A 25511-nucleotide genomic window follows, 5' to 3' on the forward strand; every position below is an offset into this window, starting at 1 on the left:
GGATCGACCACAAAGCCTCAAATGTGAGTTCATATTTGTCCACAGCAAACGTAACTTCTTTGTTATTTTGCATGGGAATACACGCTGAGTATAATATCATGTATCATGTATAAATGTGTATATATACGTATTGTTATATCTATCTATTATAGACGCCGACACTACTACGTAGTGAGTAGGGTTTAGGGAGTAGGGAACGATTCCGGACACAGCCCATGCTCTATGATTTTCATGAAGCCAAAAACAGTCCCATATGGTGAATTAATACGTTTATTTGGTGGAAAAAGATCTGCCAGACTGCTTCTCTCTCCCATTTTCAGGTTCTCACGTTTAGGAGAAGACATGCAGGCGGTCTTCAACTGCTTCCACATCTCCAACGTAGATCACGTCTGTCTCGTGAGATACCGGAGTGTTAAAATCCTTACGATGACCCCACCATGACATGAATCATAGGATTCTTCCTGACATCCCTCCTGCCCACAGGATGTGTGAACCCTTCTCAGCGTCTTGTGTGAAGCTGTTGTGTGAGTGCGGACACGTGCTGCTGCGTCGCCGTGTTCTCACCGTCAGCGTCTGCCAGCCTGTAGACGGTTTTCCTGCCGGGGACGGTGCTCTTCTGTGGGTCCTCGCTGATCTTCATGCGGGGCACCCCCCTTACCTCCACCAGCTGACGCGCACACACACACACAACATTACACGCACGTGAGCGCCACACACAGAATCATTCCCTCGACCGTTAGCGTCAACAGCGCCACCTTGTACACGCATCCCAGCGACGGCTGCTTGGTGCAGGTGACCAGATGTGTCCCGACGCCGACCACATCGATCTCGTTCTCCTGCCGCACACACACGAAGGTCGGACATCACGGTGTAAGCTGCAGTTTCCCTGCCACCGTTTACCTTCTCGTTGAGCGCCGCCAGACTTTCCTCCGACACGTTGTTGGTCCCTACGATGAGCATCGAGTCAAAGGCAGCGACGGAGAAACTGCCGGAGGTGAAGAGGAGATCACACACACACACGAGGAGACCTAAGAGGGATCCAACGTCTCACTCACTGTTCGCCGCAGCGCCGGAAGACCCGGCGGACGTCCACCGACTGCCTGCAGAGGTCGCCGCTGTCCAAACGGACGCCGAGCGGCCCGGTAGCCCAGCTCGGACAGCGCCAACGCCACGGCGCAGAAGCTCAGCAGGCCGCTGCTGAGAGGACACAGTACATTAAAGGGTCAGTTCGGCAACTTTTACCAACTGCTTAAGAATTTCTAAAACTTTCTAAAACTCTCATTTAAGACTGTAACAGGCATGTTGACAGCAGTCGAGGCATGCGAAGGGGGTGTGGTCACCTGGAGCGCTAAAGGGTCATTCCGTCTACTGTTTCCCATGAAAGAACTGCTGAACAATAAAATCTCACTTTTTAAAACACTCAGTTTGCAACTGAAACAGGAATCTTGACAGCAGTTGCAGCGTGCGGAGGGGGTGTGGTCACCTGGAGCGCCACAATGAACTGGTTCGCTTTGTGCACATTGATTTGTGCGTTCACGTCTTTGTGAAGGAGGTGAAACGTTCATACCAGCTGACACTGTAGCTGTCAATCACGGCCAGGAAGTTGTGGGGGTAGGCGATGGCGTAGGACAGGAAGGCAGCCAACTCGCCCCTCGCGGATCTTCCCAGCCTCCCCCCCCCAGGAGCCGGCAGACTCGCCCCAGCCAGCCCTTCGTCAGGGAAATCAAGTCCACCGGCTCTGAGTCGTCGTTCGCTGCTGCGAGAGTCTGATTGGGAAGAAAAATATCCAGTGATCTGATTGGACGGGAGGCGTCACATGAGACGATCCGATGACGCTGAAGAGTTCAAAACTCTTGACTCGATCAAAGAATGTACTATTTATTGTTCTTTTCAGCAATACGAAACAAAAAAATGGCATATTAGAGAAATGAAACGTGAGGATCAAACATGATTGGACAGAAACACACGCCCACCTGTGGCCACACCTCCTCCAGCGAGGTAAATGAGGTGACGTAGGAGTGCGCCATCGTACCAGTGACGGGGATCCCGAACAGGAAACCGGCCTGAACGTTACTGGTGAGATCGAAGCCTGGAGGAGAAGAAAAAGAAGATTCCAGAGTGACACGTGTGGCGTCTCTCGTGACCGTGACTTTGCAGCCGTCACCTCCGATGTGGGTGTATCGTGACGCTGTCAGGCCTCCATCGGGGCCCTGTGCTCGACGCAGACCCATTTCAAGCAGCCTCCTCTTCGGGCCCCGCCGCCAGCCGGAAGCGAGCGGCGTTGCTGCAGACGAGACTATGAGGAGAAAACGATTGTTGTCTCTGTGATCGATCAGTGAACTTGTGAACGTGTGTCATACCTGGCGTAGTTCACCAGACACAGTAGACTGGTCTCCAGCAGCTGAACCACCGCCAGGGGGCCAGACACCTCCATCAGAGGCACCTGCAGACGTCACAGACAGGTCAGATCTGCTGAGCGACGCTCACTGCGACCTTTGACGCCCCCCCCCACCCGCACAGTTCACCCTGGCAAAGACGACGGTGCCCTCCGGCACAGAACGGAGTGTGACATCGGAGCAGTCCAGGCCTCGCAGGAACTGGAAGAAGGCGGGATCAGTGGCGGGGGGCAGGACGGAGCGCAGGAAGTCCACATCTGGGTTCACAGACATTTATGGATGTGATGTCACACAAGCACGCGCGTCCTCATGTGACCGTACAGAAAGCAAATCTGAGCATCAGTATATGAACTGTACTTTTACTTTAGCTTAGCATTAGCCACTTTATCAGGGATTACTGCAGTATTACAATGAACACAGCTGTTCCTAACGCCACCTTGCTTCCTCATGTGTCTGCCGTAGGCGGTGGAGGAGGAGGCTGCTTGACCGGAACCGGTTCTCATCCCTCCAGCTCGTCAAATATTGACGTTTCATCTTGGCTGACTCTGATGTACAGAGGTAACTTTTGTACGAGAGTGTTCCAGTGCGATTCTACTACGTTAGTGCTGGGTGGTTAACTGGTTCATAACGAAAACCGGTGTTTATTTTTCTTATGATATGAATTTTTCATATACCCCAATACCGGTGGATAGCGTACACAACGTTGGGAACGTAGCGCAGCGGACATTGTTTGACAGGGGACTGTTCTGCAGTTACACTCAATGAAGTACGTGATTTTCAGCAGTGAACATTGATAAAAACAGGGAAAGTTGCAAAACTGAAGTTGACACAGAAGAACTTATAAGAGGGGCCATTTCTTCAGTGACAATACGCCACAAATGTTGTAGAGCTACAGTTGTAGCCACAAGCATGTCTTGGAATATCCAGAAGGAATGAAACTAAGATCTTGAAGATGTGTTTGCTACGGGTGCTACGACAATAAAAGCAAACGGTGGATTGAGATGACCAACGCCATCACTATCCACTTCGCCAAAGACATGGTACGGATGAGTAGTGTTGAGAAAGTTGACTTCAGGGAGATGATTCAAACACCGGATCCCAGATATGTGATAGTGAGTCGAAAATACTTCAGCCAAATAGCTTGGAAGAGTCCATCTTTTTGTTTACATGCCTCAACTTTTACAAAATGTTTTTCCAAGTTGTTTTCAAAGTTGGAAAAATAAAAGGGTTCTGTATTTTGACTACGACTGTCATGCATTGTGATTTATTCACTTCATTAGAATCATGAGTGCCACCTCTTTGTAAACAGTAACATTTTGTGAGGCCATGCAAACCTAATACCAGTGTAGACATCAATGTTTCTCTACAATATTTACTCCTCATAACAGTGAAATATGCCTTTGCCAATTAGTCTCTAATTCATGAAAAATGTGGTTAACACACAGGCGTGCATGAAAAAAAAAAAAAACGTGATATACCGTGAAACCACTTTGAAAAATACCGTGGTATAACTTTTTGGTCATACCGCCCAGCACTAGATTCTACATTTCATACAGACTCTGTTTGTTGCTAATTCAACCTCGTGCTCATCATCACTGTCTGAAATCAGAAACCTGCAGCTGCAAATCCATGTTCCCTGAAGTCTCTTGATGCACGTCAATAGTCTGTTGGACCAGCTAACACACACACAAACACACACACACACACACACACACACACACACGCCAGTTTTCAAGTTTTTCTCATTCTCAGTGAACAGTCCCTCCAGGAATGTGACGCCTCCATCATGTTTCTCATCAGTCGTCTGACATCAAGCGACCATAATGAACCAAAAGAGTCAATAGATACCAATAATTCTAGGTAATATCCTAAATACTACAACTAAAAATGATAGATAATATTATATAATATATACTAAACACTACTAAGACTCCTTCTACTACTAATTAATACTACTATATAACAACAACAAACGCTATAACTACTATATATGTTATATAAATTATATATATTACTACTAACAGTAGTATCACACACACACACACACACACACACACACACACACACACACACACACACACACACACACACACACACACACACACACACATCAAAGTCCAAAGTCCGGCTGACGATCACGTGTGTGTGTGTGTGTGTGTGTGTGTCCGCGACTCCGCGGGGATGCGCGCACCGCCACGGGCGCAGCCTCGCGTCTCCCGCCGCCGGTCCGGAGGATGACAAGTTGGTTCCGGGCGGATTGAAAGAGGAGAAGTGGTTCTCACCTCGGTCGGAGAAGCGGAAACTGCGCAGGAACAGCAGACAGTCGTGGAGCCCCCGCGAACAGCGCGAAGCCGCCGCCGAACGGGTTCTCCCTGAAGAACAGCTCGAAGGCGGCGGGGCTCCCGGTGCCGCTCGGCCCGCCAGTACGCGTAGGCCATGGTGACCTGGTACAGGTCGGTGAGCAGCGGCGGCGCCCGGTCCCGGACCGACCCCTCCGTGAGCCCGCATGTGCGGCCGGACGGAGCTGCCATGTTCTCGGCTGCAGTTCCACAGAGACCTCTGGGACATGAAGTTCTGCTCCCAGGCTCCGGAGGGGTGTGGGGGGTGGGGGTGGGGGGCGGGGGCCTGGACTGGAGAATGTAAACTCATACCTTCAATTAACCTGTCAGAAACCAGATGAACCTGACACTTCAATGAAACACACAGCTCAAGAAACACCTAATTACCATAACAGTGCATCTACAAGAAAATGTTGCTGAAAGTGAAAGTGTTCCTGAAAGTTGGGAGCAGCCATGGTGTTGTCATGTAATCCCATTCACTCTGTTGCTGTAAGCCGGTGGGTCATTGTCGTAATGACAGCAACTGGGCTGTGAACTCCATTGTCTTCTTCTCCTTCTAGCTCCTTCTTCACACCAGGCAGGGGAACCGAGTGCAACTTCTCAGCTTTCAGGAGCCATTTGATGTTTTCTGATAGCTGTTCAAGGGTTATTGACCATAAATAAACATTAACTTTCAATATACTTTAAATTGTCCCTTAAGTGAACAGAGGTCAGGCACAAATACAAGACAAAATACAAATCTTGATTTTTAAGTTTTCTTCATGTTTTTATTATTATGGATGAAGTGATTCTGATGGTGCAACAAAAGCTGCTGTTGCAAAGCAACACAATCTCCTGTACCAATCCTGTACCACGAAGCCGGATGTTGGTTTTAGCCAGATAAGTTCAGGGTTGATCCTGGATCTTCTGTACCACCAAGTCTGTTACCATGGTAATTTACTCTGAAAAACTATCCTGCTCCAGATCAGGGTAACTGTCAGGATTGAATCGGATCCTGTGAACAGCACCACCCACTGGCCAATCAGATGTCAGGAAAAACAATTACCTGCCCATTCCTCCAGGTAAGACAAGTGATGAGAGAGCTACGGCGTGAAAGAATCTTCCGGGACCGATCTAACCCGTTAAATTTCACTGAATTTTACCGATTCTCACGCCCTGGATCACAGTCAGTGTACATCACCCTGAGGTTCTTTGACACGGGCCGTTTCCTTTATTCAGTGGGAGATGAAACACCGTCTGTCAGTGGTCCACCAAGTGACCTCTGACCTCACTGATTTAAAAGACGAGTTCATTGTCTTCACAAGACACTTTCCCATACATGTGGTTCAGTGAAGGAACTGTGAACAGTGTCATCTCCACACCTCATTCATAGTGTTTGAGGGTTCCCCCTCTTTTTTGAAGAGGGAGATGACATTTTTGTTCTTTGTCCCTGATCATTTCTCACACAGATCCATCAGACTGGATTCAGACTGTAGGTCCAGGTAGCTTCCTTCTCTGTCACATGTGAGGAGGAGTCAGGTGGGGGGGTACTTGAGGGAAGTAGTAAAATCATCTGTTTTACGGTCGGAATGTATGAATGGCGGGGGGGGTGTCGTGCGCTGATTGTGATTGGTCTACTGTCTCTGAACACGCCTCTTATGCACGTTCACGGGTCTCGATGAGACAAACCGAGGTTGAATTAGCGAGTTGATACCCATCTTTATGGTACTGAGTATCCGATTGCACTTCTTGACTATGACACACAACACATGAATGTTGTTAAAGGCACAGGTCGCAGAAAACAGCTGGACTGATGTGAACAAATCTGACATTCTGATGATGATCTTTATTCTGATGTTTGTCATTCTGTCAGCAGGAACCTTCCACCACCGCAGCGCTCGGAAGAACCCAAACACTAGAAATGTGATGCAGCACCATCGTACCATCACGTCCCATCAAGCTCGTCTGCATTGAAACTCTAGGAGGCGCCAGAGACGGCTGTTTCTTGTTTTCTTTTCAGATTTTGTGTTCTACAGCAGGTGAGGAAACATTTGCTCTGTGAGAACTTTCACCATCTGCGGTATGAACAGATTAATGATGATTACTATGGCAACAACGTTGTATATTGATGTATCTGAATGTGCACACCAGTTCTTTAAAACAATCTTCTCAAGTGTTCCACAGAAATCAGTTTGGTGTTACCCTACTTCGCCCTCCTCCGTCGCGGCGAAGCTTCCTGCCAGCTCATTGGTCAAGGTGTGCTCCTGCCCCGCCCAAAGGAAGTGTGTAGGCTGTCCTGATTGGCCATGGTCTGGGGCGTAGATGAAAAACGGACTGAGCTCGATCGCCAGGGCCGACCTCACCAGGCCCACGCCGCCCGCCCCGCTCTGAGCAGGGATGGTAAACCCGCCCGCTGGCCGGGTGCACGTACAGCGCCTCCGGGCGGAACCCCACGGTCAGCTTCTCCTCCCCCCCGCAGAACGACAGACGCTCCTGCTCTCCTGCGAGTCCCTGCAGCAGGTGAGTGAAGACAACGGGTCGGTCGTCGCAGCGCAGGAAGTTCCTCTCCCTCCCACACAGAGACAGGAAGGGGAAGTCATCCTGGTAACGGCCGCTGTGGTTGAAGCGCAGGCGGCTGAAGAAGAAGACCAGGAAGTGTTTGTCTGGAAAACAACAACCCAATTATGAGACACACGACTCATCTGCACCCGTCAGCTGATGTCTGTCTATGCTTTCAGGATTCCACTGGTTGGCTGCAGATATGGACCACATTCAGTCAGTATCATCATTTTTTTCATGGTTCAGAAATGTGTGCGCGTCAAATTGTGTTCACATGAACTTGCAGACTTTGCTTGTTTCATATTTATATTTTTTTCAAGCACAGGAGGGGAACTACTGATAAAATATATTAAAACCACAGATGAGGTACATTAGATTAATTTTGAACATCACAGTCATGATGACAAACAGAATATAATAGGAATGAAACCGAGAACAAATGAAATGTGGTAAAGGAGGGCAAAAACTAAAAATTGTTGGACTATTCCTTTACAGACTAATGTTCAGGCTGGTGATGAAGTAAAAAAAAACAAAAGTAAAGTGTCTTTTACCTTTGAAACACGTGACAAAGTTCTTCACCTTGGTATCATCCAGAAACAACTGGAAGTCAGAGTTTATTCGACTTATTTAACGAACTATGACAAGAATTATTTTTTAGTCTTCTTCATGAACACCAATCTTTACCTGTCCCTGGTGGTCCATGTAGTAGAAGTACTCTCGGATCCGCGGTTCGGGGCTCTGGCCCTGGATGTACCCAGCGGTGGTTCTGGTTCTGGAGCAGGTGAAGCCGGCGGCGAAGCAGCGAGGAGCACACAAACTCCCCCAGCGCAAAGCCGACGTCCGGAGAACGGACATGTCCGAACACAGGCCCGAACGGTTCCGAACGAACGCGAAGGACGAACAGCGTGTTTGAGTCTTCAGGGGACGGTTACGTTCAACAACCTGACGTCTCCTTTCACATTGTTATTTGGTTCTGACGGATTTCACCCGGAAGGTCTCTAATGTTCGAACCGGAGGTTGGTTGAATAACTCTTTTTTTTAGCTGCTGCCACCCAGTGGCCATGGATGGTCACTTCTGGAACGTACGGCATAGCACTGTAAGATAAGATAAGATAAGATAAGATAAGATAGCTGTTAGCTGAGCTAGTGTCCTCCTGTTGCCCACCTCCTCCAGAGTGTCCAGAGCTGGCCCTCTGTCCCGGGCCGAGGTGCTGCCTGACCAGCAGACTATTCCATGTAAAATGGCTGAGACCAGCACAGAGTTGTAGAGGGTCTTAAGGAGTGTCCCCTGAATCCACAAGACCTCAGTCTCCTGGGCAGGAAGAGCCGGGGAAGGGGCTCTGACCCTTCCTGAACAGAGCGTTCATTCATTTCTTTATTAAACACACTTACCCAGTTGAACTTCCCCTTTTATTGTTGATATGAAATGGTTTGATTTCTCTCTCAGCAGCAGAAGAAAAACAAGTTCTCCAGAAACCACAGAAGAAGACGCAAGACATCTGACGTCACTCACAGCTGCTGATTGAAACCCGAGAGACGCGCACGCGCACGCGCACGCACGCACACGTACCTGCAGCTGGTGTCTCTTCCGCCTTCCACGGGGCGGGTGGGTTGTGTCTACCTGGACAGTAATGGCGCCGTAGTCGGACGGCTCCAGAGCTTCGATCGATCGAACGGTGAGTTCTCTCTGACGAACACCGGAACTAATTTAACAAGCGAATGAAGCTGAAGTCGATGTCAGAAGTTGTTCGGTTTTATTTGGACTCATCAAACTCAGTAATGGTGAATAAAATATGAAGGTTTTAGTAACTAACAGCTCAGGCGACATTCAAACATAAACCAGTTTCACTCCGCTGTTGTTTCGAAGTTAAACCTGATTATTGATCCGTGATTCAGTGTGAGTAGGAGAAAGCAGGTTTGTTCATCCTGGAATGAAGGAAAATTTCCTGTTTTTTAAAGTTTAAGTGTTTATGTAAACTGACAGAAATCAAACCAAGTATCAGTAACTGAAGTAAGAAACATTCCACAGTGATTGTCTCATTTCAGAATGAACCAGACCTGCTTTGTGGAACAGACCCCTGAGCACACTGCTGGAACAAACCTGATTTATTTGTAGCTATTTCCTCCTGACCAGAAGTGAATTAAAAGATTATTTTACATAAATATCGTGGTATTTTTTCTGTGACGCTTTAATGCCAAATTATCTTTGGGTCTGTATGCCTCTGTTGACCCTGTTGACCAGGTATGAGTCATCCACCCCCGTCCAACCGCGGCCACCGGGACAGAAACGGCGGTCACCTGCACCACCATGACAACAAACGCTCGTCACCTGACAGGTGAGAGCATCACATCCTTCGGACACGTCGTCTGTTGTAAACAGTTCTTCTCAGAGTTCTTCTCGTGTGTGTGTGTATGTGTCCCAGGACGTCCTCTCGCCCACCGTACTACCCCAGAGAGGACTACCACCACCCCCACAACCAGCCGGACGTCCGAGCCGACCACCACGACTCTAAATGCACAAACGTGTGCTCCAGGAGAGGTGAGTCTTGGACACACCCTCTGAGTGTGACGCTGTGTCAAAGGTCACGAGAGCTGCAACTATTGATTATTCTGCTAATTGAATATTCTACAGATTATTTACAATTAATTGAGTAATCGGAGCAAAATTGTTTTTCCAGCACTGACGTGATGATTGACAGTGTGATACTATTCAATTCAAGAAACAAGGAAACCAGAAAACGTGAAATGAATGAATGAATGAATGAATTGATTAGTAGTCGTCTTCTGTAGAAATCACTATTTGACAGATCTCACATACAAACACAAACACCTCTAAGACATGGACATGCACTCTCGGTACTAGAACGTTTTGTCTGACTGTGTCCAACTACTGGTCAGACGTGGAGATGATTCACACATTTCATCACCAGACATCCATTTCCAACATTCGCGTTAGCATTAACTGGGTGCTTGCGGCTGTAATGCCTCAGCGTCATTGTTGTGCTGTGTCGTAGTATGATGCTGTTTATTTATCTGCGTTGGTTTGTAATTCGCTTCCGCTACGTTTTGTCACTGTGCTGCTGCTGCTGTTTCTGCTTTTCGTCGTTTTATTCTTCAGTGTGTGCTCCGTTTAAGGGCGTGAGCACCACATGGTCCACACTGTTGTGTTGTTTAAACAGCAGCCAGGCTTCATCTCGAGTCAAAGCCTCGAGGATTTTTCATAATGAAGCTACTGAAGTTATGGAGGAATCATTTCATGTCGTCTGGAGGTTCTTTTTCGGTTCTTGCACCATTTGAATCGATTTTTCCTGTGTGCGTTGACAGGTATCGTCCTGATCTGCGCCGTCCTCACCAACAGTCTGGTGCTGATCTGCGTGGTCGCCGCTCAGATGGTGACGTCGGGCATGTCCTCCATGGGAGGGCTCGGCGGCTTCAACATCAACTCCAACTTCAACCTGCAGGGCACCGAGCTGCAGCAGGTGCGAGACCTGGACATGCAATACAGCCAGATGAGAGCGCCGGGGATCTACGGCGGCATCGCCTTTAGCCTCACCATGGGCGTGGTCTCGCTGCTGTTCGTGGTCGCCGGAAACAAACCCCCCCACCTGATGTCCCGCAAGCTTCTGGTTGGAGCACTGGCGTTCCAGGCAGTGGGCGCCGTGTTGTACGTGGTGGCGGTTGGTCTTTACCTCCACTTCATCATCAGGGTCAACTCCACGGACGTGTGCAAGCGCCGCGAACGGCTGTACGCACGCAACGGCTACACCTGGATGAGCTGTGACGTTAGCGGCGCTGACGCGGCTGTGGCTTTGTTTGGGCTCATCACTGCCATCCTGTACGCTGTCGGCACGGCGCTCACCGTCCAAACCATCCGAGGAGTGAGACGCTACCTGCAGGAGCGTAAACGCTGGGAGGTGCCGCGGCAGCAGCCTCGGTCGCACCCACAGAGGGCGCCACTGAGGGCGGAAACAACCTCAGTGTGAGCGGATGCACTGAAGCTTCATTCAATCTTAAACAGTTTTTACATAGTTTTATAGACATCATCGGCTGTGAATGTGGATGGGATCGACTGTAAATCGTTTTTACTTTTCATGAATGTTTTATCTGTATTTGTTCAGTAGCTGAGTGGCTGCGTTATGTTTAAGGAGTTGAACTATGGTCAAACAATTTTAGAGCCTGATCCCTCATGTGGATGGAAATATATTTGATCAAACCCGATTAGTGTGTTTCACTTTAATTGTACAATGACGTTGGAAAACGTACTGTTTTTAGAAAAAAATAAAAGAATAATTTAGTAATGTAAAATCAATCTGTTGTTTTTCCTCTTCTCCGCTCCACTCCCGCCACCTCGTGAACTTTTCACTGACTATGCGATGACATGACCAACAGCTAATGTGTTCAGTTAGAACGCAAACAGGCAACAAGTCCGGTGTTTGACACGTCCGTGGATGTGCAGCCAAATTCCTCCGGAACAAAGCTAACGGTCACAGGCTCCAGCCAGCCAGTCTGGACAGGTGACACCAGGAAACCTGTTGTTTATTTCAGTTCAATTCAGAGAATAATTACAAATAATGTTTATTAAATTGAAGAAATTTGTCCATTGTTAGCGCGTCTAACATCCACCCAACAGTCAAAAGTACATCAAGTCTATGGTTGGAATGATTGGTGGATTACTTCCAGATGTGACTGAAAGAACCCGGCTGCTAGAAGCTGTCTACGGTCAGGTGAGTGCACCCACAACAATCACCGTTAGATTATGATGTGTTAGATGTAGAAACAACGGAAATAGTCTCATTCAATCCTGCTGGCTCTCACAATGGAATCAGCTGATGTACACGCAGTGGACATGGTGACGTCACCTCACCGCGCTGCGTCCCATCTCTGCTGTCCCATACACACACACACACAGTGCTGTGACTGTCAGCTTGAACACCATGCTTGTTGTATTGTTTCAAAGGGCCAGTTCACACGTTTTTATTTCAGTCCTCATCTTGACTGCTCTTATTTGTGAAAGTTGAAGTATCACAAATGTTTTTTGATTGTCTGGACATATATGGCTATTGCTAAAAGCATCGGTATAAGTCACAGCTTTAGTGCATTGTGCATAATGAAACAACAGTCATGATGTTGCTTTCTCAAAAAGGATTGAAATTAATAAATGTGATAAATAAACAGACATTTCATTAGCCTCATAGCTAACTGCCCAAGTCATATTTTAAAGTTTTCAGAAAAAAATAAAAGGCAGATAGCACAATTTTGCCAAAACATGAATTGGGCAATAATGCTATGATATGTTACAAACAGCTTTGGTTCCAAATGATCAGTGCATGTTAAGTTAAGTATGATTGAGGTGACATGTTGGTTTACAAACTAAAGCTTGATTCCTGCTAGCATGATAGCATGATGACATTAGCATCAGAGATGTTTGAGTGGACTGATATCATTCCACGTCCTGACACCACTCGTTAACAAATCCACAGTTGACAAGTTTATCATTTATCTGAAAACTTTTAATTTATTCTAGCAAAAGTGTATTCTGTCATTCATTCATTCAGCTGGTAACAACTGCAGATCGTCCTGCTCAGCGTCTGTTCCCAACCCCGAACGCCTCCACATACCTCCAACAACAGACATGGAATGAGCTTCTGAAATAATCATCTTTTCTCTCAGAGAATATTAGCACGCTTCAGTGACGAGGTCACTTTAAAGTATTAAACTCCTAAGAGTCACCTGACTAACTCAGTTACAGCCACAAACAGGGACACAGCGTCCAAGTACCGTTAACAAACCAACAAGTCCAAAGTAATAAAAAGCATTTAAAATGCTTTGTCAAATTAAAGATCACTTTAAATCAATATACACAATGATGTCATCAACTTAACAAGTTAGAAAAAGTGTTTCCTGGGTCGCCCAGTTGGAGAATAAAAAAACGTAACAGTCTGTTCAGGATCCTCAGAGGTTCTGGAGGAGGCGTTGACACTGGCAGTTCTGGTTCCACAGTTCCCGGCGGTTCGGGCTGGTTAGAGAGGCGTGACAAAGTAGTCCGTAGGTTTCTGGTAGATGTGCGCTTGCTGGTTCTGGTTCATCTGCTCCTGCTGCTGCTGGATGATCTGCCGGACCTCCTCCTCCAGCTCTGGTGGGATGATGAGCTGGTCGTCAGGGTCGGGCTGAGCCGGAGCGGTGAAGTAGCCGCCCTGTTTCCTGACCGGGGCATCAGCAGCCTCCTCGATCAGGTCCTGGTTCCTCCCCTGGCAGGCAACGGAGCCGTTGGTGCGAGCCCCGCGGCCCAGAGTGCCCGACCGCTCCCCGCCGAGGCAGGGTGAGGACGGAGAGACGGGGGAGGAGAAAGGTGGGGCTGGAGGCTCGTGGTTGGTGCTGATGGCGGGAGGCATGCTCGATTGGGTTTGTCTCTGGGGGGCAGGGCAGTCCCTCCCACGCAGGCAGTGGACGTCAGCTTCCACCTCCACGCGGCTGCCATTGGAGAAGACGCCGGCGATGGGCTCCTCGTCCTCGCTGTCGAGCCCGTTGTCGGACATCGCTCCGGAGAACTGCCTCTGGAAGCTTCCTCCTCCGGGGGTGGGGCGTCGCACGCCGGTGCGCCCCGGCAGGCTGGGGTGGGATGTGAGGGGTTCGGTCTGGGGGGGCGGGTCATCTGAGGACGCTGTGGAGCCCACCTCACTGCTCATCTCCGACGTGCTGAACTCGCTGCTCAACTCACTGACTGTTCCCGAGGAGGCCGGCAGCAGCGGGATGCCGCCGTCGCCGCTCACAGAGTAGGTATGAGCACCCAGGCCCGGACTGGGAGGGGGAGGCGGCGGCTCGCAGAAGCAGCAGCAGTCGTCAGTGATGCTGAGCTGGACAACAACGGCGCTGAGGCTGTCGGAGCAGCCGTAGCTCTGAGCCAGAGTCACCAGTTTCTTTGCGGCAGCCAGAGCGTCCGGAACATTCCTGACCGCCTCCACCGCCTCGCTAGGAGACAACATGTCCCACAAGCCCCGGCTACCCAGGAGAAAGAACTCATCCTGCGGGGTGAGTGTCACCATGGAGACGTGGGGTTGTGGGGTCACCGCTGGGCACAGGAAGGAGTAGCCCATAATTCTGGTAGAGTCTGTGACGCCGCTGACTTTATTGTCCTGCAGACATCGATCAGAGGTTATTTTTTGCCTCCTCAGGTACGATCAGAGACCGGGTGTGGCCGTTACCTCGGTGATGACGGCGTTATGCTGCCGCACTCGCTGCTGCTCTGCCTCGTCTTTAACCGTGTGGACGGCGGAGAGTTGCACGGCTTTCCCGTCTCGGCACAGGACGCCCTGACACCAGCCCACGTTGGCAGCTGTCAGGGTGAAGCAGCCGCCATGCTCGCCGGGAGCCACCGGGTCGTGTCTGATGTGACACAAAGCCGCCGCTCCACCCATCCGCTGGCCGGCCGTACCCAACTTCCTGGAGGCGAGCAGCATAGAGAAGGTCAGAGAGTCACACTGGCGACGGACGAGTCGTCGTCGTCAACCTGTCATTTACCTTTGCATGGTGAGGAAGGTGTTGATCATGTAGTCCTCTTGCCACTGGCCCCTCTGCAGCTCCTCTGCCAGGACATCTCCCATGGTGCACTGCAGCAGGTAAGGCACCTCTACGTTATGGTCTCCATCAAAAATGCCGTACAGTGCTTCCCGGACGCCGCAGAAACGGTCCAACGCCAGCGCCGCCACACACAGCCTGGAAGGAACGAGCACGTGAAGAACTTTTATACCAATATCTGACAAAGACGATGTCTGAGGTGTGGAAACGCCTACGACTCGTAAAGCTGTATTTATGTGACTGCATCAGTCAGTGCAATGGGGACAAGATACACTCACTTTCAGTCGGTAGTGCTTGAGGAAACAAAGAAAAACCTAAACTCTGCGGTGCACATGCAACACAAGAAGAAACAACTACTACATTCAATGGAGACGCATCGATCCAGCTTAAACTTGGAGGTAAGAATTGTGTCACACTGGGATGCTGAGGCTCTACTGACTTGTTCCTGACACCTGACGCCTCTGTGTAGCCGTGGCTCCAGACCGCCGGCGCCCCGTGACTGTCGCTCACACATGGTGCCGAAGGAGACGGATCCACCCTGAAACATCTGATGTTACTGCAGAGAGAGAGAGAGAGAAGCCACAGTGAGTGTGTATGTGTGCATGTGTGTGTGTGTGGGCGGGTTCCACAGGGTTCCTACTTTAGCAGCTCCAGACTCCGGTGGTCCAGGTTGAGACGTGGGTTCCCGGTGAGATCCAGCTCCTGAAGCGTCGGGGGAAGCGCCTCCGGCAGCATGACTTCCATCAGCTCGTTGCAGCTCAGGTCAACGCACTGAGGAGTAGGTGTGTAATGACACATCGATCTACATCTATACATCAATTAATAATCCATTTACATAGATGCAAAATGAACACATCCATCTATATTGTCATCTTAGAGATACACCTTCATTTTGAAATTCACAGAGCACATCTGTGTCACCATTTCTGTGTAAGCGCTCCGCCGGGAAGCATGTCATGGATCATAGCTAGCAGTACAGAAAAAGCTGAGAGGAAATCCACTCTTTTCTTGGGAATAAGTCAGCAGTCTGGAAATATTTCTGATTCAGTAGTAAAGACGGCTCTTCAGACAGAACACGCATCATATGCTAACAATGCAAGTGTGAGTTGAAATACCTGGGAAGCACAACACAGTTGGCCATGCACCTCAAGAAAAAACAAGGCGTAGACCCGCATGTCAATGCTAGCTTCGGCAATTACCATACCAGAAGCCTGCACACCAGCTTTACCAGTTTCTGTCCGAGAACACTTAACAACTCCAAAGGAGCAATGAGTACCACAGGTGCCACTTCAAGAGTAAAGGTTTATAAAATCCTGCCTTCATGCATGGAAACCGGACATTTCAAGTTCCTTCAGTTTTGTTTTATCTGTGAATGTTTTAAAGTCCAATATCTCTTATGTTTGTTTCTGTATGATTGATCATCAAGGGCACTAAGTTAACTGATTAAAAAAAAAGTGCATTAGTGAGAGAATGGGACAAATGTGAGACTTTTGTGACCAGAAGATCTGCTTTTGTCATTCTTTGGTACAGAATAACACTGGTTTGTATTTGAATACCTGAAGAGCTCTGAAATAAAAAGGTCACTCAGTCTGATTGTTTTTGTGAGTTGATGTAAATGATTATTACATGAGTATATGATATCACGTCATATCAATCGCAGGCTCCTGCATCGAATCGAATCAAAATCTTATCATGACAGAGTTTGTTATATTGGAAAAAATCACATTGTCATCAGACATAGAGATATGATATTGTATCGTGGTGAAGCTGGTGATTTAGACCCCTACTGACGTGGAACAGTGGAAAAACTCTTTTTCTGGTCAGATAGAGAGCGTTCATTTCTGACCGACCTTGATCTCTGGCAGCTGGAAGACCTCCGGGAACGTGCTGATGCAGTTGGAGTGAGCGGAAAGCATGTGCATGCGCTGGCAATTGAGGATGGTGGTGGGGATGGCCCGCAGCCTGTTCCCACTCACGTCCAGCTCCTCCAGCTGCTCCAGACGAGCCAGTTTACTGAGGAGGAGGAGGAGACGGTCAGATCTTCTCTGTGGTCAAAGCGGCAGAAGCTGCAGGAGTTTACCCTGGCCGTGAAGGTCTGCAGCTGGTTGAAGGCCAGGTGAAGAACCCGCAGGTGGGCATGTCCCATCAGGAGCGGGACACACTTGTCCGTCAGGCTGTTATTTGTGGCATAGAGCTCCTGGACACTGCTGAACATGTCCTCTGATTGGCTGGCAGCCGGGAGGTTCTCCAGCTTGTTGGCCGACACGTTAAGATATCGTAGGCTGCGATCAGACAAACAGGAAGTAAACACGCTATGAACCATCAGACGAGCGGAGGAGGAGGAGGTATGCACCTCTGTGCTTTGATGAACAGGTTGTGTGGAAGCTCCGTCAGGTGGTTGTGCTGCAGATCCAGGACTTCCAGCTGCGAGCGCTCCAGCCTCTCGGCCAATCTGCAGACAGTGTTCCAGCCGGCCAGCAGCTTCCTGAGGCTCCCGTTGGACAGCAGCCTGCAGCCCCACAACAAGACATGACCAACCACCGTGCAAAAACAACTCAGGGCGCAACTGAGCTGGTGCTGGCTCACCGTACGGGCAGCTCCGTGATGCCGTTGTGGCTGATGTCCAGAACCTCCAGCCTGCTGCTCTCACACGCCCAGTCCGGCACGCCACTCAACTTGTTCCTGTCAGAGGAGAAACGCTGTCAGCACCAGCAGCAAGTTGTCAGTCCTCTAGAGACCAGAATGACGCCAGCGTACCAGGACAAATCCAGAAACGTCATATTGTCTGGGACGGGCTGCACTTCCATGTATTCCAGCTCTGGAAAACAAACAGGACAGTGACACTCTGGTTGTGCAGCAAAGAGAAGAACCGTGATGAGCATCAGAGCGTCCGTACGGTTGTGTGCAGCGTGCAGACTCTTCAGGGTGTGACCGCCAACTCTCAGCAGACTCAGCTGGTTCCGGTCACAGCGGAGAAGCTCCAGACGACAAAGACTCATGACATCCAGCTCCTGGAGCCCTGTGTCCCTCAGGTCCAAATGGACAATGTGGATGAGCTGCTGCGCGTCTCCCACAATCACTTGTTGGAGCCGGTTCAGTCTGAGCAAGTGGAGAAACAGTCAACACACAAATTCTACCTCAGCTCCAAGGACCTGTGAGAACGTTCACCTCAGATCCACGTGTCGAGCCGGCAGCCACTGCAGCCCGGCCATGTCCAGGACAGACAGCTGGTTCCCAGCCAGGCAGAGTTTCTCTATGGCCCTGAGCTTCTCTAGGACGGGGGGGGACACAGTGGAAGCTGTTGAAGGACAAACCAAGGTAGGCGAGTCCCTCCAGAGCGCCCAGCTCCATGGGCAGAGACCTCAGCTGGTTCCCGTCCAGGAGCAGCGTCTGCAGACTGAACACAACGACCAGTTGTTAGCGGTGATCATCGGTCGCTGGGGGGGTCGTCGGACAGTTTACTCACTGCTGCATCGCCCCCACGTCTGCAGGCAGCGATGACAAACGGTTCCCAGACAGGTTGAGCTCCGTCAGTGAAGTGATGTCACACACGGCCAGAGGGAAGTCGAACAGAGCGTTGTTTGACAGGCTGAGACTTCTCAGTTTACAAAACCTGCAGAGACAAAGAGACAGAGGGGATGTTGAGGGGGGTGATGAGGGGGTTAAATCTGTCAGCACGTGCATCATCACTGTCACACACACACAAACACAAGTCTTAAATGAGGTTAATTAGCAGCGTCGAAGGGACAAGTAGCTTCATGTAGAAGCTGTGTGTGTGTGTGTGCGTGTGTGTGTGTGTATGTGTGTGTGCGTGCATACGTTTTGGGGTGGGGGAGACCACAGGAAAAACACATTCCTCAGAGGGGGAACATGTGTTTACGGGGAAACAATGGCTTCATGCAGGGACTCAGGCCTGTCGCACATATGTTTCATCTGACGGAAGAAACTTGTGAGTGTGTGTGTGTGTGTGTGTGCTTCAACCTCACGCCCTTACACCTGTCACCTGTCACCTGTAACTCAAATCTGCCTCCTCCTACAGCAGATGGCAGCTCCTTCTGCCTGGCTGCTGGTGGAGGAGGAGGAGGAGACTCACCTGGTGAGTGATGGAATGCCTTTCAGTGGGGACATGAAGTTGTTCTTGAGGTTGAGGTGAGTGAGGTCCTGGCTGTAGAACAGCTGAGCTGGCAGTTCCTCCAGGCTGCAACACGACAGGTCGACCGAGTTCACCCTCTGCGACACGATCTGAGTCAGCAGGAGGGATGGGAGGAGAACAGGGTGACGCCGGGGGTACTTTTAGCTATAGAACACACACACACACACACACACACACACACACACACACACACACACACACACACACACACACACACACACACACACACACACACACACACACACACACACACACACACACACACACACACACACACACACACACACACACACACACACACACACACACACACCTTGGAGGCGGTTCTGAGCCAGCGCAGATGTTCTGTGTACGAGTCGTAGCTGATGTAGTATGTCTGGCTCTGCGGGCCCAGTGGAGCTGAGCGCCAAACAGTGGCTGTGTCTCTTCACCTCCTCCACCTACGAGCGGCAGCACATTGACATCAGTAACCCACATCCTCCACCCACCGCACATCGTCACATGACCTCACTGCACGTCGCTGGCCAGTGAGTTTTGTTCCATATTAGGCCCAATTTATGATTCTGCGTCAATCGGCGTTGACATATTGTTTACGATGTAGGGTAGACGCAGCCTGACATCACCTCTCCTGAAATGTAACAAGGACCTCTACAGGCAAGAATTTGCAGAGAAAATAGAACCAACCAAAAGGCCATTTCCAAAAAAGTGAGCGAGAAATTATGCTACTATTTTTGGCGTTGCTGCGGTAACAAGAGATGCTCATTTCAGTCACTATCACTTGAAGGAAACAAAAAAAAACACCAATAATAAGAAAAAAAGTGAAACATGGCAACGAGATTCAGTGGGAAGCTACAGACAAAGAAGAAGAAATGCTCCAATGGCATAGGACCTCCGTAGGGTCCATATCAGTTCATGGCAGAAGCATAAATCTGGCTTACTTGAGTCATTTTGGATGGGTCTCGACATGACTCACTCTAACGAACTGCCGTCATATGATGGAACCCGACGGCAACAACATACATATCAGCTGACGGTGAGTCATCAGCCAGCTCTTCTTTATGATCTGTATTTATGGACCTGACTCCTCCAGACTCATCACTATACATTAATGACGGTGGCATATTAAAACCAGATCATTCCCACAAAGGGACTTCAGTTCCCTAAGTGATTAATTTTTAATGTCTCACTACAGCGACCACATATTGATTTTTTTACTTTCTTCAGTCTGGAACGGATGAAATCATATTTCTCTGTACACAGCACATCAGACACATCGACGGCAGCCAGTTCTGTCTGAAGCAGGTCGACGGCAGTGGCGTCACCGTGAAATAACATTTTATTTTAACTGAGACATATTTCACAGTATGTTTACACGCTGTGTCACACATTACCACATGTGACTGCAGCAGTATGTGAGTGTGTAGTTACAATGAACTTATGATCTTATCTCCTCAATTGTTTGACCCTTTACCACTGACGGTATCCCCCGTGCTACATTCACGCTAGCGTACTCTGGAGTACCATAATTATGTGACTTTTTGTGCTGTCAAACATCCATCAGTTCCTGAAAACACACTGCCGTCATTATTGTAATCCCATTCACTCTGTTGCCAGAAGCTGGTGAGTCATTACCTTAATGACAGCAACTGGGTTGTGAAGTGCAACTTCTCAACTTTCAGGAACCGATCAATATTTTCTCCTTCTCCTAGCTCCTTCCTCAGGAAGAGGAACCAAGCGCAACTTCTCAATTTTGCAACTTCAAAACAGCACAACTTGATCCACAAATAGTCGCGTGATTACGGTACGCCAAAGTACATTATCTGTAGCCATACCACTGGTTTTACTGATTGGAGGAGCAAAGAAACCAGCAAATATTCACATGTAAGAAAATGCAATCAAATATTTTTTCCATTTAAAACACTTGAATTGATCGATCAGTAACAGGTGAGAGTGCACCGTTTTTTTTAAGTACCTTTCCTCCAATCAGAGGGAGGATGTGCATCTTCCCTGTGTGGGCGTGTTTCACAGACGACACAATGAGGCAGGTTCCACTCAGCGTCACCTGACGCTTGGACCAGCGGGTTCACTGGCAGCGCCAGCTTCCCCCTTTCGCACGTTGAACACGCCTGAGAGCTGCACACGCTCAGAACCTCCCACGCTCCTGGGCTTACCTGGAGAGAGAGAGAGGTTATCATGAATCAGATTCCCTCTGACTTGTTTTCTCCTCTGCACAATGAAGCTGGTTATTTTTACGGCGGGGGTTTGTGAATGAGCAGCCTCACACTAGGCTGGTCTCTCAACCAGGGCTGTCAGGAACAGAGCAGTTATGTAAGCGAGTTGAAGCTAATCGCCTGCAGCCTCAGAGCGTGAGCAGCCACTTAGGCATGATTTCTTACGGTGCATGTTTAAAGTCTGTCCCATTGTGTTTGATGCCTCTCTCACAAACCGTAAACTATTTGGAACCGACTCCAAACACTCTGACTCTGGAGCCTCTCTCCAGTCTGTGGTTGTGTTCTTCACTCTTGAGACCAGAGACACATGAAGCGTCCTAGCCAGCAGGAGCCCTGAAACCAGATTAACTTGTTATGTAACATCCGCTAACACCAGCAGAGTGAGGCACTGACCTCTGGTGAACTTTCACCAGCTGGTTTCACAGCAACAATATGACTGAAAACTGTTGAAACAGACAACTGGTGCTGTAAATATCCATGAATTTCATTGCCATGAATTCAATGTTGTCGCCATCAATGATCAGTCGTTTGGTTTGTGAACAAGGTCACATGACGACCAATCAAACCACTGAAAACAATTTATCAGTTAGTGATTCAATTCAAATCAAGTTCCTCACATCCAGATCTGTTCTTAGTCTGATTCTGGAAACGATGACGTGCACGGACCCACACCCCATCTGAATGTAAACAATCATGTGGAATGTGTATTGTGAGCGTCCGCCTGTCCCTGGGCGGCACCGGCGGACATGTAGGCGGCGTCAATATACACACGCACACACAGCGTTTCCTTCCTTTCACTCTGAATGGGCAATATCCTGTCTAACATCAAGTCACCAGTACAGACTTCCTGAAACGTGATGTACTGTTTGACGTTGTCATCCATCAGATACATGCACATATGCTGTGACACATACAATGCCTGAACGTAAATATTAATATTAATATTAATATTATATTGATTCATGAAGCAATGATTGGTTTGGTCAAGTTTCCCGAACCCCCAATGTGAAGTCAAATTACTGAATATCCACAAACCAAAGACTAACTGACGAGAAGAAGAAACGCCAGCTACCATGTACACTGAGTGTTCCGCTGTTTCACTGGAATCGTTTCTGCCTGAAAACAGTGGCTGACTTCCTGTCTGTGTGTTGGTGTGCAGTGCCTCTGAGGGCCTCTGTGTTTAGAAGCAGGACTTTACATCATCTTTTGTTCCTCTGTCATGTCACTGGGAGCCATGAGAGGGGGACTGGAAGGGAGGCTGCAGAGTTTGTCCACTAAACATTTCCAGGAATCAGTCAGACCGAAGAGGCATTTTTCAGGGTTCAGCTTGTTTTGCAGAGGTGTGACACCATGTTCCTGTGATGATTTTATATGATGAGTGATGTTATGATGAGTGATGTGAACTGCTAATAGTTTTTTTTGGGGGGGGGGGCATATTTTCTATTTCTTCTCCCTCCATCATCACTCCCCAACTCTGTAAAAAAACATAGAGGTCAAAACAATATCTAGTTGTTAATCCCACCAGAGAGGGTTTTCCATCTTCTTATCTTTGCCAATCAACAAAACTCCACCATCATCAATAACAAGGAGAGGAGAAGACAAAGCCAAATCGATGTGGTGTCTGCAGGGAGAGCAAGAGAGAGCTCACCTGCTACCTCCAGATGTGTCCGCCTACAGGCCTGAACAGCGGCTTGGTGCAAAGGCACAACACTGTGTTTTGTCCCGGCAGGACAATTGAACACATTAGCTGAACAGTGCGACTGCCCAAACACAATGAGAGCACTCACAGCACCGAGAATGGATCAACAATGAAAACAACTGAAGGGACAGCAGCTGATCCTGGCTCCAACACCTACAGGTACAAAAAAACATGTCCACATTTGAACAAATCCACTCACCAAAGTAGAAACGAATCAGGCAGCCGATGTCGGGGTTCATCCCCTCCTCCTGCACCTCCTGCACGGGTCCTCAAAGCCCAGACTGGTGAGGTAGTCGTTCAAGATCTGCAAAGGCCTCTCATATTCCCCCAGTCGCCGCACGGCTCCACCGTGCAGCTGGACGAAGAGGGCCGGTGTGGGACTGATGGGCTCTGCCCATCCTCTGCCCCCCACCTCTGGGATCTCCAGCTCAGGCTGCACAGACGCTTGGCTGGTCAGGGGTCGGCTCTGAGAGCTGCTGGAGCATTTGGAGGGAGGTTTGATCGGTCTGGGGGAATCCGCCCCAACTTCTTGGTCGTCCTCTGGTGTGTCTGGGACACTGGGGGGGTCTGTGGAGGTCAGCAGGTCCACAGCACTAGTAGAATGTGTAGGAGAAGAGGTGAGATCCACCTCGTCTGAGGAGCTCTCGAATGGGTCAGGACCCTCATTCGCACTGTCACAGTTGGGACTCACTGCGGAGAAGTCTGTACCCACACCCAGCCCATCACTGAGGGAGTCCCGGTGCTCGGTGCTCCTGTGTCCACCAGGGCTGAAGTCCCTCATAAGTGCTGCTCTCCATGTCTGACCCTGAGTACGCCCCACTCAGGCTCAGATCCACCCCAATGTCGTTCAGATGGATCTCTGAAGAGGAGTTGCTGGGGGTGTTGTCACTCAGGAAGGAGTTGGACATTTTGGCATTCTGGTGCTTCTTGATGCTGCTGTGCTGCTGCAGGTTCTCCGTCTCCACACCGACAGAGCTGCCGGCTTCAGTGGGACCGGGGCAGGCCACCCTCAGCACAGCCCCGGCTTTACTCCCCTCCAGCTTCCCGACCACCTCCCCAGCACTGGTGTCCACCATGCACAGTACCGGCCGCGGGTAGGAGGGCGTCAACCAGTCGTGGACGTGGACGCAGCCCCGCCGGAGGTCCGAGCGCACCCACGACCTGTCGGCGGCCTGAAGCTGCTTGGACTGCTTCTGGCGGAGGAATGTCTTCCTGTCGAGGCTGAGGGTGCTGAGCGGGGAGGCTGAAGGAGCCGCACCGGCCGCCTCCGCAGCGGCCGGCGCGGGCGAGCTGCCGGTCGGCGGAGCCCCCAGCGACAGATTCCTCCGGTGCCGCTGCCGCCTCTTTCCCAGCAAAGAGTTGACAGAAGTGCTGCCACTGTTGACTGTTTTCACGACCGGCATGTTGATGTTTTTGGCTGCGCCGCCGATCGCGTTGGCAACTTGATTCTGGTAGATCCCGTTCCGGATCGCGATCTGGAGAAGGGAGGTGGCTGCCAGTCCCTTCCCGAAGAGTTTCGCCTCGGCGCCTCCGCCGTCATCCTCCCCCACGATGGAAGGTCTCTTTCCAGTCGGCAGCGGCGTCAACCCACCGGGCTTCGGGGAGCTTCCATCGCCGTTGGGCTCCGGGGTCCCGTGTGGCGTTTGTGAAGTTAGTGCCCCGGACTCCATCCTGATCGCGGCCGGTTAGCACGAGCAGCCCGCAGGTGAGCGACCGTTAGCCTGCTAGCTAGGCGTTAGCCCGCTCCGGTTACCTGCTAACAACCCCTCCACGTTAGCTTAGCATCCCAGGGTGTTGCGTATTTCGTCCTCAAGTTATCCTGCTACATCATCCCATGTCATCTTGTGCCCGTTAGCTCTCCAGCAGGAGCTAACAGGCTGGTCGAGACGGTAAAACCGGGGTTCTAATCTATCTCCATGAAAGCTAACGTAAGAAGGCGCGACTGCTGCTGCTACACGGGCTGATGAGTGACGGTCAGTCGGCAGGACAGGGCGGGGCTCATTGGATATGAATTATGAGGCGTTCAGGGCCAAGCCGAAGTGGGATAAAAGCAGGTAACGCCACAATGGTCATAACAACAGGTTGGTGTAAAAACAAAGTTGTTGTTGCTCACTGCAATGAGATAACCTACCAAAATAATCAAAATGATTAGTTCGAGTACATACAGTCGTCCTCAAAATTATTCATACACCTGCTAATTCTTGTGATTGTTTTATTTTGTGATGAAATGAATGATGTTTTTCAAATGTGTGAGTCAATTATATGTGGCCAACGATTGAAAGAATGACAGAAATACAAAATTTAAAAAAAATATCTATTTCTGTGGTATTTTATTAATAGCTTCCCCAAAAATGCCATGTTCAAAATTATTCATACCCCTGACAATCTTTTAACAAAAATGTGCCATATGTGGTAATTTTTGTCTGGTACTAACTTCAAGATGTCACAATGAAGTAAACATTGTTGGCCAAATGTTAAAGTGAAAAAGGACATCTTTCCATAAGAGTATAAATAGGGGGAAAGTGTTCAGGTCATTCTTAATTTCTGGTCATCATGGTCAAGAAGAAGGAGCTCAGGGAG

The 25511-nt window shown here is 49.5% G+C and overlaps 4 protein-coding genes across 4 annotated transcripts; 1 reads left to right on the forward strand and 3 right to left on the reverse strand.

Annotated features, from left to right (window-relative positions):
- Positions 1-564: 564 nt before the first annotated feature.
- On the reverse strand, positions 565-4927 carry LOC144739076 (nicotinate phosphoribosyltransferase-like; the record flags this gene model as incomplete). Its single annotated transcript, XM_078622074.1, is given in 15 exon segments — positions 565-667; positions 756-836; positions 901-985; positions 1056-1135; positions 1137-1197; positions 1568-1652; positions 1655-1766; positions 1974-2089; positions 2165-2246; positions 2248-2296; positions 2361-2443; positions 2526-2653; positions 4679-4730; positions 4732-4794; positions 4796-4927. Coding segments are annotated over 15 exon segments (1312 nt in total), but the record flags the coding sequence as incomplete, so codon positions are not given.
- A 1985-nt stretch (positions 4928-6912) lies between these two features.
- LOC144739077 (UPF0598 protein C8orf82 homolog) lies at positions 6913-8128 on the reverse strand. The gene is given in 4 exon segments (XM_078622075.1): positions 6913-7095; positions 7097-7377; positions 7825-7873; positions 7958-8128. Coding segments are annotated over 4 exon segments (684 nt in total).
- Positions 8129-9517: 1389 nt separating this feature from the next.
- Positions 9518-11256, forward strand: LOC144739078 (MARVEL domain-containing protein 3-like). Its single transcript, XM_078622076.1, has 3 exons — positions 9518-9609; positions 9697-9812; positions 10598-11256. Exons 1-3 carry the CDS (start codon positions 9518-9520, stop codon positions 11254-11256), a joined length of 867 nt encoding a protein of 288 aa, XP_078478202.1.
- A 2037-nt stretch (positions 11257-13293) lies between these two features.
- LOC144739079 (PH domain leucine-rich repeat protein phosphatase 1-like) lies at positions 13294-24601 on the reverse strand. The gene is given in 23 exon segments (XM_078622077.1): positions 13294-14406; positions 14476-14713; positions 14792-14986; positions 15288-15404; positions 15489-15619; positions 16699-16864; positions 16933-17130; positions 17202-17357; positions 17435-17530; positions 17606-17666; positions 17745-17947; positions 18017-18141; positions 18143-18245; positions 18315-18461; positions 18942-19090; positions 19315-19392; positions 19394-19441; positions 20974-21081; positions 21083-21106; positions 21108-21172; positions 23131-23200; positions 23203-23407; positions 23736-24601. Coding segments are annotated over 23 exon segments (4662 nt in total).
- Between the last annotated feature and the right edge of the window lie 910 nt (positions 24602-25511).

Source organism: Lampetra planeri, unplaced genomic scaffold, assembly GCF_965212315.1.
Source record: "Lampetra planeri unplaced genomic scaffold, kcLamPlan1.2.h2 scaffold_1291, whole genome shotgun sequence".
In the NCBI taxonomy this organism is placed as follows: Eukaryota; Metazoa; Chordata; class Hyperoartia; order Petromyzontiformes; family Petromyzontidae; genus Lampetra; species Lampetra planeri.

Excerpts from the sequence above, each read along its gene's own strand:
- LOC144739078 (XM_078622076.1), top strand. The coding sequence starts at position 9,518 with ATGAGTCATCCACCCCCGTCCAACCGCGGCCACCGGGACAGAAACGGC. Across the intron at positions 9,610-9,696 it reads AAACGCTCGTCACCTGACAG|GACGTCCTCTCGCCCACCGT; the intron begins GTGAGAGCATCA and ends TATGTGTCCCAG. Across the intron at positions 9,813-10,597 it reads AAACGTGTGCTCCAGGAGAG|GTATCGTCCTGATCTGCGCC; the intron begins GTGAGTCTTGGA and ends GTGCGTTGACAG.